The following is a 15,429-nucleotide window of genomic DNA, read 5'->3' on the forward strand; positions in this document are numbered from 1 at the left end:
GCTCTAAAAATATTATGTCTTAAATCATAAAAGTATTTCTGACCTTTAGCACCACTGATGACAAGTCCCAGCTCTGCACAGACTGACACACAGACAACTTCATGGTCATGACCAGTCAAAACAGCCCGAGGAGCTGGATAATCACCTGTTAAAAAAATAAAATAAAAAGGAAACAACAGACAAATGCAAATTTTTTTTTTTATTTTTTTTTTAACAACAAAAGAACTGTGCTCTGATTTGCACTAAATCAGTAAGCATCAAAGGAAAGTACAGTCTGTTTAAATATCTCATACCTAGGTTTTTGAACAAAATACGTTCAGACATCGTAAAGTTTCACATATGCAGCTTCCCAATCCATTAAGTTATACACTAACATAAAGCAAACTCCTTTGTTTAGAAATGATGGAGTCCATGATGTTTGCAGTACGTGAATGATAAAAATACATGGCTGTTTTATGATCTAAAAATATTGAAAATTTAAATTTCACATAAGGAACACAACCTGTGGTGGTGTTAAATACATCTGTAATGTAAATATCTGATATTGAACATGTATGTCTGTAGCCTTCTTCTAGGAACCTAAAGAGTAGGATAAGTTGAGGATTTTCTTATGTTAATGATTGTAATTTCTTTCATGAAGCTGTAGGGGGGAAGAGAGGAGGAACAGCACTGTACTAGAAAGATACAGCTGTTGCATAGACATTATTGATTCAGAGTCACATTGAATGATTATAGATAAAAAATATAATTAAAGATGGTTATGGATATACATCATTTCATACATATCACTATAGGTGCGTATGCTAATTTTATCACATTTAATTTTACTAAAGAGTAGGGTAGACTATTCTCAAAACATTTATTTTATACATACAGGAGAAAAAATATTTTATTGTGGATTCAAATAGGTGGGCATTTATGGAGCATTTATGTGACAAATAGCAACATTTCTGTTGTTTCCAATAATAACAGATGCTGCCATTTTAACAGTGAAATTCCTGTATGCAGTAAGGAAGTGCTCAGTATTTGATATCACTTTGCCAGGCAAAGAAAAGTTATGTAGTAACAGAAAATTTGTGACCTGCTAGATAACAGAGATTTCATATGGTTATATTTTCTTTGTACACAGGAAATACAGAAAATTGGAAAATACCAAAAGACTGGCACTCTGCCAGTATAGTTCAGAAATGATCTGGGAAACTACAGATGAATTACCATAACATTAACCCCCCACAAAATAAAAAAACAAGTAATCTAGAGTTCAGTCAACAAAGAATTGAACACCAAAATCTCATTAATGCCAGTCTCCATGCTGTACTGGAATGGGAGTCTTGTCAAGCAAGCTTCTTATCTGCTTTGGACAGGATGACAGGTATAGTTGATAAAGATGGCTATTTTAGAATGGCCTCCATGTATTTTTTTTTCTAAGACATTTGACTTAGTAGTATAAGATTTTGATTTAAACTTGTTTTATATAGAACTGCCTGAGGACAGGAGGGATGGTACAGCAGCGAGTTCACTGACAGATCTTAATATTTTTTGTCCATAAGATGGTATCCACTAGGAGCTAGGTATTAGGATACTGGATATTGGGGTATTGTACTGGGAGGCAGGAATTAATTCTTGGCCAAATACTAGCCAGTTACTTTATCTACAGAATAATATAAAATTTTTTCTGGTAAGATATAATAATATACAGCTAATACAAGGATTCATGGGCAACTGCATAATGAAGAGAGAAAGTTATTATTATATCATTCTCTGAATTGTCTTGTTAAATAATAACATGGCCAAATGAATTTTAATTATTTTATTTATTTTGAATGCAGTTAGGTGGAAGGTTGCCACTGCTGGACAAACACAAGCTCTGCTCACTTGAGACATTATTTTGGTTTGGAAAGCACTGAGACAGAGATGGACTTATGAAGTCAGAATGCAAAACTGCCTCAACATTAGCTTTAAATGCAATGCCCTAAAATAGCTAATACGAATTAGGAATTATCTTACTACTTTAGACTAGAAAGAAAATTGTACCCACATTTTCAGAAATGAGCTCAAATAAAGGTCACACAACTGATATAGAGAGTAGGATAGGAGGTTGCTCAGAGTTTAAAGTGTTTTCTCTCTTCACTGCACAGGCAGCAGAGCAGTGACTTGGCTGCCATAGACAGGGAGTTAAAGGCGTAAAAGATGTCCAATAGCTCAGAAATTTATCTTACAGCTAATGGCACAACAGGGTCCAGTGGGTGAATGGCTGCACATATTTCAACCCTGCTATAAAATGCAGTTTCCTACCTGCAAAAACAGTTAAACACTAAAACAAATTATCAAGGGAGCTACTGGAGTATCTAAACAATAGTGCAAGGGTTTCTGAAAGATATACTTTAGGAATGGGTCTTGAGTAGAATTTTGTGGGTCAATGAATTTAGTCTTTTTTATTGCAGACACTCACACTATATAAGCCTGTTAATAAATTAATGAAACAGCTAGCTGGCTATGTGACTTGGAAGGATATTCCAGAACTTTCCTACTGTGAAGGACAGAAATATTCTGACTGTCAGTGTGAATCTATTCTTGCCTACCTTATATCTCTTTGTTCTTAGGTCAGCACTGTCCTTTAGCTTCAGGTCTTCTCTCTCACTTATGTTTTCTCCACTCATTCTTATAGAAGAAACTAGCCATCCTAGCCCTTCCTTTTGACTTTATTAAACAAACCAAACTCTTATAAACTTCTTTGAAGTGACAGGCTTGCCTCTTTTTAGTCATTATGGTAACCCACTTATGTTCCTGTAGCACTCTGAGTTTTTTCTTAACATGTGGGTAGCCAGAACTGTATATAATAGTTCTTGAAATTTTACAATGAATTTACAGTATTTCTTGACTAAACCTAAACACTTCTGTTATCAAAATTTTAATTAATAGTTCTATGTGTTTTACTATCACTTTCTGACCAAACATGGATTTACAGACTTCATTTTTGTACCTAATAATACAGGATAGGTCAATCTACTTGGTCTTATCATTGCTTTGTACAGGCACTTCAACAATTTTCCTGTCTCTAATGAAAACAGCTACCTCACTAAATCCTAGTTTCCCAATCTTTAATTTACCTCATAAGAAAAAAATCTTTCTGATCTGGAAATTGAAAATGTAAATTGATCTAAGTTTTACTGGTATTGAAGGACGGATTTTGGAAGAAACAGAGAAAGACATTAGGTATATCTGATCAAAGATAGCTATATTTTGAGGCTTAGATTCTTACAATTTCCGAATCAGTGCTGCTGTTCACAACCCTCTGTCTCCTTCTAAGTTATTCTTTTCTCCAATGGCCTAATAAAAAAGTATACATATATATATATATATATATATATACACACATATATATATATATACAGCCATCTTTAGAATTTTCCCATTCTTTTCTTTTTGCTTCTATATGTCTTCCAGGAAAGAAAAGGAATTATGCTCAAGTTTTCCTTGGCCTAAATTCTGTTTACAGAAATGCACACAGTAGTGCCATCAGTCTGCCAGTAACAGTGAATGAAATTAATTGATTGTTAGAGACTTTTAAGCAGAAAAGGAAATACTATTTTCAGAAGAACATTTTCCTCACTGTTTCCTAGGAAAATACTATAAAATCATGGAACTGTAGAATGGCAGAATCTGAAAAATTAGCACGTTAATTGACGTTTTACCTTACAAATGGAAATACTTACAAGAAAAAACTGCCCTTATCTAAAGTCGTGGTTTTCAGTAAATGCAAATTAATAATAGCAGAAAATCATTATTAGAAGTAATAGTCAGGCACTAATTGAAACTAGGGTTTTTCCCTTTGGAGCGCAAAGAAAAAAATATTCAATGATGCTCTCTATAGGAAAAGCTGTGGCATGGGGGAGAGGACCTCAATCACATTACATTTTATTGCTAAGGACAGAAGATGCGAACTCCAGGAATCATTCAAAATCTAGCAAAATATTCTGTCACTGTCACATCATATCTGATAGATGCAGCCAGAGGTCAGAGGATGTAGCTCTGAGGGAATTGCAGGTGAAAACATCCTACCTATGAACTGAAATACCATCACTGTAAATCCCCTGTAATTTCCCCAAAGGAGCAGCTCTGAACCAAATTACTAGATGGCAGAAGGAAAAAAACGTATCTGTGATGTATTTCTAAACAAGCAAATTCTTCTACAAAGTCCAAAACAAAATACTTTTAAATCTTTCCTTCTCTCTAAAAAACATTTTTAATACCATTGTAAGGTATTACAATGTAACAGCGCTTTCACAAGGTAAGAAAAAAGAAAAAGAAAAAGAAAAAGAAAAAGAAAAAGAAAAAGAAAAAGAAAAAGAAAAAGAAAAAGAAAAAGAAAAAGAAAAAAAGAAAAAGAAAAAAAGGAAAAGAAAAAGAAAAAAAAAGAAAAAGAAAAAGAAAAAGAAAAAAAGGAAAAGAAAAAGAAAAAAAAGAAAAAGAAAAAGAAAAAGAAAAAGAAAAAGAAAAAGAAAAAGAAAAAGAAAGAAAAAGAAAAAGAAAAAGAAAAAGAAAAAGAAAAAGAAAAAAGAAAAAAAAAGAAAAAGAATGGACAGTGTCGTCATTTTTTTTCACATTGTACATCTCCAGGAATTATGTACTGTTTGCAATGGGAGCACATATGAGGGGCTTCTACTTAAAGAAATATGAGACCACAAGGTAAATTCCAGCTTCCATTTGATCTCTGACTTTCACAGAAGAAAGTATAAGGTTATAACTGAATTATTTGTTGAAAATAAAATCCTTATGATACAAAGTTTTTTTTTTTTTCTGTTAACACTTTTGAGGGGATACTCTTCAGAAAACAAAATATTAGAAAATACTATGACTTTCATGGAAGTGTGTAATAGTGTAATACTTGAATTTTTACTGTCAGAAAAAAAACATGCACGGGATTTGGTGAAAAGATAAGGCTACATCCAATAAATAAGACTTCAAAATATGAAATAGTCAACAAAAATGTCCACAACGTGAGGGAGTGATGTTTTTTAAAGAAAGTTTGCTTAGAGAAAAATATTCATATATTCAAAATATTCTTACCTCTGGCAGCATTGGTTTATTTGCTGAGGAATGTCAGTAGCATTTTACATATCTACAAACAATTGATCAAAGCGAGTGGACTTTTAGGTATCTTGCAGCTATCCTGACCCCAAATGGAAAGGTACAGTGGATGAGAGAAGAGTAAGGTTTTGCAAATTCCCAATTTCTTCCACTAAATTGGTTCAAGATCTTTGGCAAGTCACTAAACTGCCCTGTGCTATACTGCTCCCATGGGGTATGTTGCAAAACATAGGCACAGACACCTGTTGATAAAATGCTAAATAAATAAACTGCATTAGTTCAGGTGTATTATTGGCTTATTTGCCTTTGCGTAGCAGTCTTAGGAGAGATGTCTTTGGCTAGCAGAGTAGAGACAGTGCCAGTACAAATTATGCACTATTTTTCAAAGAGCTTCTACTCTGGCAAAATTGTGCCAAAATACTGTATTTTAAAAATTAGCACGTAAATTGCACAGACAAGTGTTGCAATAACTCTTTAAATATGCAAAGCAGATTGCATATGTGCTAATATGCTTGAGCAGGACCTTTAGACAGCCATCCAGCCCACTTGGTACAAAAGACACTGATGGCTATTTTTAAACTGCTGCCCTGTCAAGGTTAAACTAGTCCATGTTACAGGGTATATATGTGGAGGGATATAAAATAATACATTGAATATTCAGAGTTTGAAATAAATACTCTTTCAAGATACAAGCTCACAAAATCATCAGCGTTCACAATGTTAAATTGTTATAACCGTGTTACGTCTAAAATGAACAAAAAACAGTATTCTTTGTGATAGATTTTAAAAAAAAAGTGCAAGTTAACTTGACAAAGATCCTTAATTGGAACACTTACCCTCCCTTTCAGATATACACAAATACATTTCCTGGGATTATGTTATAATTCTGTGCAAACCAAGCTTTGCGTTGAGAGAGAGTATTTTACTATGGTCAGCACAGCTCCAGATAGAAAAAGGAGGGTTAACTCTCACACCTCTTGTGACCATACTCTCAGAAGCTACAATAGGTAATGAGAAATGTCAAGTCCTAAGATCAATGAAATTTCAGGCTCTAGAGACACAACAGGAATAGCATTGATCCTTTTAAAGAACACCAGTCAGAGGGTGAACGTAATATATTGCACAGAGAGGCTCAAGAGGATAAGCGGCCAAGTCCAACATACTTACCTGACAAAAAATTCAATCAACTTTTAGCACAAGCTGCCTACCCTCCTTCTTTTCTTTCATGCAGAAGTCTGATTCCAATTAAAGTGTGCAAATTAATTTTTATCACTTCCAAATTAGTTTCTGAATTTGTGTCTGTTTCAGATGAAAGCATCTGTCCCTCACTTTTCTGCAATTCTGTCATCTACTTTGGTATCTGTTCAAAGACTCTGAGATAATTCTCATTTTCAATGTCACTTGTTTCAAAGAGACATTCAATAAAACAATCATAAAGTATAAAAATAAAACAACTATAATGATACATGTTGAACTCCAGGGCGTATCATGTATTCTCTTTGCTCCTTTTTATGATGACTAATACAGTTGCTATGTGAGAAGAAATTTGTATACAAATTAGCATTCAGCGAAAACAAATCCCTACATATCACAAGAGAAAAAAAATATCAAAACGCAAATAGTCGAACTACATACCAATAATTTTTCTATTCAACCTCTCAGAACTGCAAAGATTTACATTTGCCAGATCATTTAAAAGAATTAAAATAAGTAAACGATGTCCTTTGTATGTGCCGTGTCTTCCTAAGAGAAAACAGATTCCTTTCACTCTTCTCTCAACTGCAGTAGATTTATATCATCATCAACTTAATAAGGTGCAGATTCAGATTACCTATTTCAGATGGCCAGTTTTGGCTTAGAGAGTAGTTATCTGACCCTGGCAGGATGACTAAGCTTCATTCAATTCAGTGATTGTCCCAATGGTGGTACTTACCTAAGTAACACTAAAGAAATAAGAGGAGGCTTAAACATATGTAAAAACATAAAAAACTGCATCCAGCTCCCCCTCATTCTAAGGGAATTCATGCCATATCTTTCCGGGAGCATCTCCAGGCACCAGTCTCTAGTCTATGCTAGAAAATGACATTTTCTATCACTGCTTTTGGTGCTTAGCTATTATATAGCCATGAAGCCAATTTTGGTTTGACCGGAGAAAGGACAACTAGGAAGATTCACCCTACATACTGTTATTGAAGGTATGCAGTTTTGGTTCATGATTTCTTGATTTATCTCTATTTTCATCCAAACGTTATGTCATAGAACACCCATAAACAGAAGTAGAGAAAAAAAAATTGCTTTCTATCAAAGCTGAAGGTTCACAGGGGCCCACTCCCACATTAATTTATAGTCTGATAGTCAGCATATGCTTGTGAATATGGGAATGTGGGTTTGAATTCCCCCTGTCTCTGGAGGCTAAGAACTTAGTCTCTCACTTCCTGGACAAACATTCTAACCATAAGGTTATTATGCAGGCTATTTTTGAAAGCTAGTCCATGGAAAACATTGTATTTAAAATCTGGCAAACTTTCACCCTTCTCACAGTCTGTAAAATAACTGTGACAAGTGTAAACTGAACCTGAATCTCCTTTCTGATATATAGTGTAGGAGAACAAAAGTGATAACTTAATAAAGCATCGTTTAGAAAAGAAATCTATTAAAATTATAAGGAAGCCCACCATGCTCTCATAGGCAAGTTTCCAACAACTGAGCCGGAGCAGCCACTTGCAAGAGTCTCATCCAAGCAATAGTTTTTCTCTATTCTCCTCTTTAAATCAGAGCTTGTCCTGTATTCCCCACAGGCACAGCTTGGGTCACCCTCTGAGCACAAGCCAGCACAGGTTGCTCCCCAGAGAGCTCTATGTGAGTCCAGCAGGTTGGGTTCTTGACATATGTGTTGTTTAGTAGAGAATGAATCAAACTCATGGATTATGGAGTATGGAATTTTAGTAGAATTGTCAAGGAGTTTATTCTGACTATTTTTTGCCCCAGGGTGTTCCACAGTAAACGATTGTGATAGCTATGTTTTCTACCGAAATAGTACATATATTTTCCATACGAATGTTAAACTATATAAACCATTTAGGACTGGGGGATTGCTTCACCCACCCAACTCCCCCAACATTTTCTGAAACAACTAAAGTTCCTTTTAGTAATTGGATGCATTGAAGCTGAAATCGATAATTAACTGTCTTTCAGCTTAAAAGATCATTATAGAGTCAAGCACCTAACCCAGATAATTACTATACCTGACATTTTTCTTTGAATTCTCCACCTTCTTACAGTCTGTGATATAAAATACCTTATCTGTGTCTCCAGATGACAGCTTTTAAGAAACTAATCCTTCCTTTTTTTTTTTTTTTTTCCCCTGAAAATATCATCTACATCTTTCTGGAAATTCATTCTAAAGATGTTAACTAATTGGATTTGACCTGCAGTGAACATCTCACTTTCATTTTTCCTACACGATAAGTCCTAATCTTCTACCAGTAAATACTGAAGAAGAATAGATTAGGAAATGTTTCTTTATAAAACTACTTCAGTGGCTTAACCTATGAAAAACTTTAAACCTATCTTTGAAAGGATTGTTGAGAATGCTTCACTCCTGAAAATTAATATCAATAGAATAATAGAATGGTTTGGGTTGGAAGGGACTTTTAAAGGTCATCTAGGCCTCACCCCCTGCCATGGGTAAGAACATCTTTCACTAGATGAGGCTTTATATGGGGAATCAGTCATACAACAAGCTATCATTTCTGTTCATGGTATGGAACAGAGCTTGGTAGTCATTACTTCAGCAGAAAGATTTAGCAACTGTAGAAGTTTTAAAAGGCAGAAGGCCCTTCATGCATATAATCACTACTGTGATCTTACTAGTGTATGCTCATGGAAAGTCAAAATGTCTATTGATAAGGATATGTTTACAACACATGGAGTTCTGGTTATACTACAGTACTAGTACATATCCATGTTAATTTTAATCCAATGAGTATAGATAGCAATAACAGTGTTGAAAACCTTATTCTTCAGCATGAGTCTTCAACATGTTCTCAACACGAGTAGTAAGTAATCTAACTGATATATTTGGAAGTTATCACAACATACTTGGCTGTTAAATCTTCATGAGTGCTGATACCTGCACCTGTGAGATTACATTTCCCTGGACATGACTACCTGAAGCATAGTCTCCCATTAATCTGGGTATAAATCCTTTTCTTCAGAAAAAAGTGTCTTACCCATATAGACATAGTGATAGAGAGCAAAACATACAATTGGTTTTGTTTTCACTAACTTCTGTCAGCTGACTGATTATTCTTTCTTTTCATAAAATTACAAGTTCTCTAAATCACTTCCAAAGCTACACTGTTATGATATTAAACTCGAGATTCCAGAATGTACCACCTTCTCATATTCCGATATGTTCACCATGACAAAAAGGTATCTGAAATAAAATAATATGCAAAAAAAGTGGAGAGATTTGTATCAGATAGTAGGGAGATGCTAATGGCAAGGCTGTCTCAGCCCCACGTAATAAAAGGACGTAAAGGAGAAGTCTTTTCTTCAGTGAAAAGGATATTCAGATATTCAGATATTTTCTTCAGTGAAAGGAGAAAGCTCTCTTTTTTTTTTTTTTCTGACTCTTACTACAGAAATTACTAATACTTGATATGAATCACACAGGCATTCAAATAAGCAAAATGGCATCAAGCTAAACAGAGTGCATTGAAATGTAATTCCTCTTCAGACTGAATTTCTCTCTGTCTGAGAATTAAATGCTAAATAAGCCATGGAACGTACATATGTTAAAGAAATTTTTATGGCAACAAAAATTTATATATTTTTTGCCTCCATTTTCTTGCTGTTATAAAAGCAAGAGAAAGTCAAGTGAGAAAGCAAGGCTTTTATTTGTCTCTCTTTTGTTCTGGTTACAGATAAATGGAAGAAAATGAAAAGATAAAAAATAAAAATGCTGCTGCCAAATTAAAAAAATAATTATTTTGTGACACATAAATAAAAACTTTCCATGAAATATTCAGGTGAAGAAATACTTTCCCTTAGATGTCTGTAACTGACAGGTCTACAACTGCCTGCAGTCAGTACTTGAACCGGAGATCAAAAATGATGGTGATGGATTCTTCTATGCTTATCTAAAGAGGCAATATAATTGTGCTGAAAATAATCTTTAGAATTCAGAAACTGATTTAAATGAAAAATGTGGATGAATTTGGTGTACAAGACAGGACAAAAGGTGCTCTTGTCTTTAACTGTGGCTACATTTCTGGCTTGGATGAAGGGTCCGTGTAAATTAGTAGTGCACTTCTATAAGTAGCCTTCTAAATATGCATCTCTAAGTATCCTGTATGACTTAATATCATTATTATTGTGTTCCATTCACTCTGCAAAGCACTATCAGTCCCCTGCAAATGAAATGCAAGCTCTTTCCAACATTTCATTTTTTTTCTATTTTTATTCAGTCACATTGCTTCTTCAAAGGTTTGCTTACTATAGAAAGACCTTTCTCAAAGAGACATTTAATTCCAAGGCATGTGAGACATTCCTTTTTTGAAAAGGCAAGCAGCTGATATAGCATGCTGTAGTACAAACGGAATACATTAAAATGCCAAAAAAGTATTTCTGGGTAAAGAAAAATCAAAATATAGTGATATACATTCTGTCACTTAAAGGCCGTAACTATCTTGTTCTAGTTCATGATGACATGATGCTATAAGTGATAAGCAATTGTGAATTTAACAATTACTCTTATATTATTATTTGTCACCACGCACAAACTGTTTAAACATTCGTTTTGGCTAGTACTCTATGAATTGCTTAGCATGTGGCGCTCTTCTTATTCCAACTTTCAACCTGTAAGTCAAATAGTTGATTTGTTTGGTAGTATCTTTTGAACTTAATAGAAGGAATTCCAAAAATGAATAGGCATGGCAGAGGAGCTCTCAAGAAGGAGTTTTTTGCAGGATGTACTTACTGCTATTTGGATTGTCACCTATAATATGATGTCGGCCACTCCAGTACCAAAGCAGCAAGGTAGCATCACGAGACCCAGACACGATGTAGCAATCACCACCAATATAGGACTCTGATCTGGCAAGGCAAGTAACGACATCCCAGTGGCCGAAGACAATCTGAGTTAATTTTCCTGGTGAGAATGCAAAGTGATAAAAATTCAGGTTTTCTGAACATTTGCATTTTTGCATAACCCATTTATTAAAAAAAATTCTGTTCAAATTTAATTTTTGCCTCATATCTCTTAGAGTTCACTACATGTTACAACAAGATTAAAAAATCACAAAGACTTATTTTTAAGACAAGAAAACTTATTTTTTTTCTCCTTTTCTATTCCTTTCGAGGTCTGTGCCCTGTGTCAATCCACTGTCTAAGCATTATCTCTGAAAATCAAGTCAGTGCTGCAGTCACTGAATATTAAGTAGAGTTACTGCTCCATCAGTATTTAAGCAATGGTGTTAGCATATTATTGTGAGCTTCATGAATGAATAAGACAGTATATGAACTTTTCCATCATTATCTCTTTCTTTCCAATATTGAAACCAGTTTTTAGCAATATATTGAATATTAGGCTAAGCCATTGGACAAAGGAACAGCTCCCAGTGGAGGCTATGCAACTTCCTTTCTTAGGGAATAAAATAAATAGAGGTAAAACCAATACAGCCATTAAAATATTGTAACTAAAGTTTTGGTTGACCCTTTTGATATAATCAGTGCATTTGAATATAACTGGGGTTTGAAAAGTTTCCACTAAGAAAATTGCATGCCTTTCTGTTCCCTATTAAATCTTTCATCTTAAAAAACAAAAAAGAAAAGGGAAAAAAAAAGAGGAAAAATAGCATCCTAAAGCTATTATGCTCAGATAATAATGAAGGATTAACAAACTGCTCTTCATCATTTATTGAGGGGTAAGCACAGGCATTAGATATGGTAGTATTATGACAATCCTCCACTTTGTGACTTAGAAACAGGTGGTTGTATTTAGGGTCACCTGTTTCTGTAGAATAAACTCGAAAACTCTTGTCCCAGAAACCACAGATAAGAATGTAGCGATTATCTGCTGTGACCACGAAGCAATGTGCATTGATCTGGATGCTCTGATCCACCAGGTCTGTGATCTGCCGTTTGTTCACACCAGAGTTATTGGCTGTAACGAAATGCAAAACACATTTTACAAGCAAGCCATTCCAACACCTTCCTGTCATCCACTTACAGGAGAAAATGAATACATTTAACTTTCAATGAACTGTGAATTTGTTGTTGAGTAAGCATTTTGAATATGAACATTTAGAGCTGTCTATATGGATGTCAGAAATACAAAATCATTGTGAGATTCTCGGTTTCCCTTTGAATAAGACAAAGGATTTTACAGGTGATGACAATTTCTTACAAACTGCCTGATTCACTGTATAATATGTGGCAATATTTTAAGTGCTCTGATGAAGAACTCCTCAAAAACAAATTGAACTACAGGAAAGTGATGGAAGTCCATTTAAATTACCAAGTCAATGTAAACAATACAGCAGACTCAATTCTTGTCAGTTGGTACCTTGTCTACAGAAAATACCCCAGCTTGTGTTGTGTGACACTTACATCCCCTATACCTGCAGTCACTTAACCGGATCAAAGACAAAGATAAGGATTCAGCCAATGAAGCTGTTTAAATCTAATGTGCGTTTTTATCAGTCTTCTCATCTACTCATCAAACAGGGAGCCAGGCCATGGACAGTAGTGTTAAAATAGGTAATGCCACTTGGAAATTAACACAGACAAAGGGAAAATGAATGGTTCCTACAGAATCCAACCACCCTGTATGTCAAGCAGATCTGTTAGGAGTGACTGGGAGTAATCAACTGAAGTACTCTTTGCTTTTCATGACACTACAGGCAGGATTTGGAAATACAGTAAAGGTATGTTCCTTCTCATTGAATCTTAGCTTTATAAGACTTCAGTATATAATCTAAGTTAATTACCTACACTCCTTCTATACTCATTGTAGAGAGAGATATCATTCCACATGGCAAGTCATTTCATGCTGTAATAGCTGTCCCAGTGCCAGACAACTCCAGAGGAAAGTTTCTCTTCCTACAGTAGCTATGGAGGGGAATCTTGACAACCAACTTCAGATAATTGAAGTTAGCTGAGATAAAACTCACTCTGACAGACATGTTTCCTCCTACCATAGGAACATGACTTTATGCATATAATACTCTGAAATTTCTTTTGTCCCTGTTTTTTTGTTATTATACATAAATTGCTCTCAATTGCATGAAATAACAGACTCAACAACCAACCAAACAACCCCCCAACCCCCCCAACTATTTTAAATTTGCTCATAGAAGTTACTGCCATATTTATGTACATTCCAAGAGCACAAATGTAAATTACCAGACCCTCTGTGGCCATCCACTGAAAGATAACAAATTACTCAGATTTCCAGAACAGGTAGGTGCAATAGTTGTTCCCTAGCTTTTGAGAGGAAAATCTGAAGAGAAAACCATTGTCATTATATATGAGCAAATGAAGCATACAGAAGGAGAAAGTTAAATCTCCTGAGCTACTTGTATGTATATAAATCTTTCAACCCCAGATATTAACAGGTGGAAAAAGGAACTTTTCATCTGGAGATGTTTAAAAATACATTTTTTTTTCTCACTGATGCTTCAAAATTGGCTCTAAGAACCTTCTCAATCCACAATTTCTGTCTCAAAAGATATACCTATCAAGAAAAAGAAAAAAAAAAAGACAAAGCAAATAGTTGCAATTAAAGAGAAATATTGCCAATTATAAGGCCAGTAATCTCTCTTAATAACACTCTAATAATTTTGGCTGTTTCTTATTTCTAAATATATTTAATTTTCTCTGATATTTTTAGATTTAACAGATACAATCATACAACAATTTAAAATCTGATCTTTTCTTTATTAGTTTAGTAATCCCTATTAAAAAAAATAATCCCAATAATGAATGGAAATAAATAAGTCTACATCTGCACTGATATACGTAGTTGTTGTAAGAAATGACAATCTGTGAACTCTACCAGACCCTCATATTTTATTTTATTAATGTGACCTGATAATAGAACAGAATCATAAATATGGGCTGACAATGTATTTGACTTAATTGGTTGTTTCTTAAATACCAGTTGCTGGTGATGTTAATAATAAATAGCACTCATGTAATTCATTCAGCATCAATAGTTAATGCTTTTAGTTTTCTGGGACTGACAAGAATAAATATTTTCCTATCTTCCATGTTAAATGAAGCATAATATACAAATATAGCTTAATCAATAATTCTTGAAAATACCATTTTCAAATATATTGCTACATTTTCATCTTGACATACCGATCAATGGATCCATTTCAATTGGAAGATGGTGGGCTTGATCCAAAGAGTATCCTGGGGCTCCCCGAAGGCCTAAACATGAAAGAAAGATAAAGCACATAGGCAATCAGGCAATCTTGTTGCCTGATTTTTTGTATGATTTTTCTAGGTTTAAAACTGCATTGTGGGATTATATATCCAAATAAATATGTAGCTTCTTACTATTTCTTGTTCTATGAATCTTTTAAGTTCCCTTCCTCTATGCTACACAAATATGGATTTGTTTACTCTTTGGTTATATAATAGAAATTTTAGGTTTATGAATGCTAATTTCATTATGATTTCTGGAGACACTAATATTCATGAAATAACTAATTTAAAATAGTCCAAGATCATTTTGTTACATTGTAACACTGGGTAAGATCTAATAATAGCATAGAAAAGAAAAATATCTGGTTTAAATTGTGTTATGAGTTTCTTACATAGTGAAATCTATGTGACAGAAACTTGGACCTTTTCAGAGATTTATCTAGTGTTTTTTGCTGGGAAATTGTGGGCTACAGTAAATTTGCTGTAATTATTCTTACTAGTTCTATCCTGAGCAGTCCTTAAGCTTTTCATAAATGAACCAGGGGCTACATATTTAGTGTTATGTGCTCTCAAGAAAAGAGAGCGTTGATCTTGCTCTTCTGAAGACTTTCCCCATTGTATGAGTCACAATGGTCAAAAATTTTTGTCAAGAACTGCCATGTTGCACAAGAATATCCTCCATAAGGAGAGATGCAGTGTTCTAGAGAACAAATCCCAAGTACAAACTGATGATTGAAATTGTAATGTTCTTGGTCCTAGTGCTGTTTAGTTCATATTTCTAGCTCTACTGCTTTCAGTAGATCAAAGATAATGATCTCTGATGAGTTTGAAGATGAGGTGAAGTGCTGTATTTTATATGATGTCTCTCTGGATTCCAAGTTAGAAAGAATTGCAGTGTGA

General features: G+C 34.3%; 1 protein-coding gene across 11 annotated transcripts in view; it reads right to left on the reverse strand.

The window, feature by feature from the left end:
- The window catches only part of NBEA (neurobeachin), a 514,211-nt gene that overhangs the window by 8,534 nt on the left and 490,248 nt on the right, over positions 1-15,429 (reverse strand). For all 11 annotated transcript variants that reach the window (XM_040543716.1, XM_040543666.1, XM_040543691.1 and 8 more), the window contains 4 exons: positions 14,461-14,532; positions 12,104-12,259; positions 11,075-11,245; positions 44-145 (listed from right to left, as the gene is read on the reverse strand). In XM_040543716.1, coding sequence (XP_040399650.1) covers positions 44-145; positions 11,075-11,245; positions 12,104-12,259; positions 14,461-14,532 — 501 coding nt within the window. The remainder of the gene's footprint in view (positions 1-43; positions 146-11,074; positions 11,246-12,103; positions 12,260-14,460; positions 14,533-15,429) is intronic.

Source organism: Cygnus olor, chromosome 1, assembly GCF_009769625.2.
Source record: "Cygnus olor isolate bCygOlo1 chromosome 1, bCygOlo1.pri.v2, whole genome shotgun sequence".
Lineage (NCBI taxonomy): Eukaryota > Metazoa > Chordata > Aves > Anseriformes > Anatidae > Cygnus > Cygnus olor.